Source organism: Penaeus vannamei, chromosome 36 (assembly GCF_042767895.1).
Source record: "Penaeus vannamei isolate JL-2024 chromosome 36, ASM4276789v1, whole genome shotgun sequence".
Lineage (NCBI taxonomy): Eukaryota > Metazoa > Arthropoda > Malacostraca > Decapoda > Penaeidae > Penaeus > Penaeus vannamei.
Genome location: NC_091584.1, coordinates 16,763,394 through 16,765,893, shown reverse-complemented (window position 1 = coordinate 16,765,893; position 2,500 = coordinate 16,763,394). Strand labels below are relative to the sequence as shown.

The 2,500-nt window shown below is 36.6% G+C and overlaps 1 protein-coding gene across 1 annotated transcript in view; it reads left to right on the top strand.

The window, feature by feature from the left end:
• LOC113806231 (phosphatidylserine synthase) overlaps positions 1-2,500 on the top strand; it is a gene marked incomplete at its 5' end in the record, with an annotated part of 4,888 nt that overhangs the window by 1,414 nt on the left and 974 nt on the right. Inside the window, 1 exon segment of the mRNA XM_070114814.1 lies at positions 118-2,500. This exon segment is cut by the window's right edge and continues 974 nt beyond it. Within this exon segment, the coding sequence (XP_069970915.1) occupies positions 118-309 (192 nt within the window).

The following is a 2,500-nucleotide window of genomic DNA, read 5'->3' as shown; positions in this document are numbered from 1 at the left end:
AACTATAAAAATATGACAATTTAATACAAAAGAAAATTTATGAAGTGTTGTTTATTTGTAAGGCTTCTCTTTTTGGAGTTAACACTTCTCTATGATCTGATCAGACTTTTTTCACAGGATGATTCATTGGATGATGACACAGAAACTGACTCTAAGGTGTCTTCCTATATACAGTCACTACCTAGAAAGCAAGTAACACTTAGCACTCCTGAGGATGAAGACAGTGATGATGAAGCAGAAGGCCCAATGAAGGTACATCGTAGGAAAAAAAATCCTCCTTTGAGGCGCACTAACAGATTGGAACAGTGATTTGCAATTTTGCAGAAGCTGAAATCAGACATGTGTAAGCCTATTTAGTTATTATGAAATAGAGATGTGTACTAAATTGTTCTAATGGCATTTATGAGATGTGAATATGTCTCATATTGTTTCTAGCAGAAACAGGAGATTACTTGAGGTTTAAAGGAGGTACTGTAGTTATCATTTTTCAAATCTGCTATTTTCAGTAGTTCGTATTCAAAGTTCCATACATTTATGGTGGTTCTGAATATAAAAAAGATTCATAATGATGAAGGGATGGTGCCTTTTGAGTGAGATGTATAAACTGTTGCTGCAAGTACAATCAAAAAGCCAAACTATGGTTTATGATTTTGTATGTATAGTATTAACCCAGTGCTGTATAGATTAGAAAATTCAGGTTTTACATGCTTTTTGTGTATGATATAATGTACCAGATGCCAAAAACAAAGATGGAGAAAAGTGCAGTTTAAATTGTGCAACTTACAAAATGTCATGTTTGTCAACTTTAAATGTAGTAAAGTCAGGCTGTGTTTAACCTGTTACACCAGGGCAGCCCAAACTATTGAGGTGGCCAGCATATAGGCTTGCTCCAATTAAATGCCCATTAAAGGGTTTGTGTATTGCTAGTTCAGCAGTTTCAGTCATTTGCCATGCATCCCTGTTTCTGGTGGCTCCGTTTACTAAAGTATATTAAAATAAGAATTTTTAGCCAATTTTAAAAGACTTATCTGTGTATGAAGATGCATAATTTACAATTTTTTGTATCTTAACCCCTACGATCTGGATGACGTTACGGTCTCATCGTGGAAAATTCTGGGTCAAGGGCTGGGTGACGTATACATGACGTCTTTGGATAAAATGGCCACGGGCTGGGTGACGTGACCTTGCCGTCATAAGCAAAGGCCAGGGCGATGGAAAAGACTCTTCACGAGTGCACAAACCTCTTGGTGTGTGATGTGACTTATTTGGCACTTGGAAGGGAGCTCTAGCAATATGCATCATGCATAAGTTGTGACAGGGAGGATGCCATTTCCATGCTGCACACCATATTTCTGGCTGATGTGACTGCAGCACAGGAAGTAATAAAGAAAATTGAAAATTACGAAAAAATTAGATATTACACAAACAACCAAATGTTTCATATTTCATTTTTCTTGTACTAAGTTATTTACTACATAGAGAGAAGATATGGAGTCTGTGCAGGGAAAACAAGCTATCAAAACACAGATATGGGCAATGGAAAATGGCAAAAAACTAAAAAAATCTTTACACAAAATAACTTTGCAAAAGGAAGGCACAGAGTCTTGTCACCGCTCATGGGTTTTTGCGTATGCCTGGCCTACACGCTGCATGCCCAGGATGTTCACTACTGAGGTAACCTAATGTCCGTACTTTGGGCACCGTGATTTCAGTAACGTAACCGGATCGAACGGGTTAATGCACCTTGAAGAACATTGTCAAAGCCATATATAGTATCAACACAATGTTGATACCTGGCTTAGCAAAAAGAAAAGAAAAAAATGTTAACTATGTCTCAACACCTGGGTGCAACAAGTTCAATGTTACATTTTAGCCAGTACAAGGAGTCATTCACCAAAAAGTACAGTTACCATCTCTCTGCTCCTTTGCTCCCTGAGTTCTCTTCCTCCCCGTTTATGCAAGGCTTATGTAACCAAAATCATACTATGTTGAGGCTAAATTATTTTATTGTGCTATATTAGTATTAACCCTCGTTGGATGGTAATTTTCCAATATGCAAGCCTTCCATCCTGGTTGGTATTCATAGTAGGTATGTGAGGAAAAAAAATAAACTTCAATGAATCCTCACATTTGATTGGTTCATTGGAAAGGACTTAAAAAGACCTTTAAATGAGCCCTAGCTTACCTCTCAAGGACAAGTATTAAGGGAGCTCTGCCAATTAAGAGGTTACCCAAAATTCGTCAATTTCATTTTATGATTCATTTAATTATACAGTTAGAATTAAACCAAGACAAGTTGTGACTCAAGATGGCCTCTGGGGCATTTATTTTAAATAGGCATAATTCCCTCATACTCAAGCTATGAAAATGAAATAAAAATTACCATGAAGTTAATGGAAAGGCTTTTTCATCTGAATCATTTATGACGATATTACATATTTAAGTAATGAGCTAATTAACAACACCCAAAAATAGTAAAATAGCCATTGCTCGATTAGCT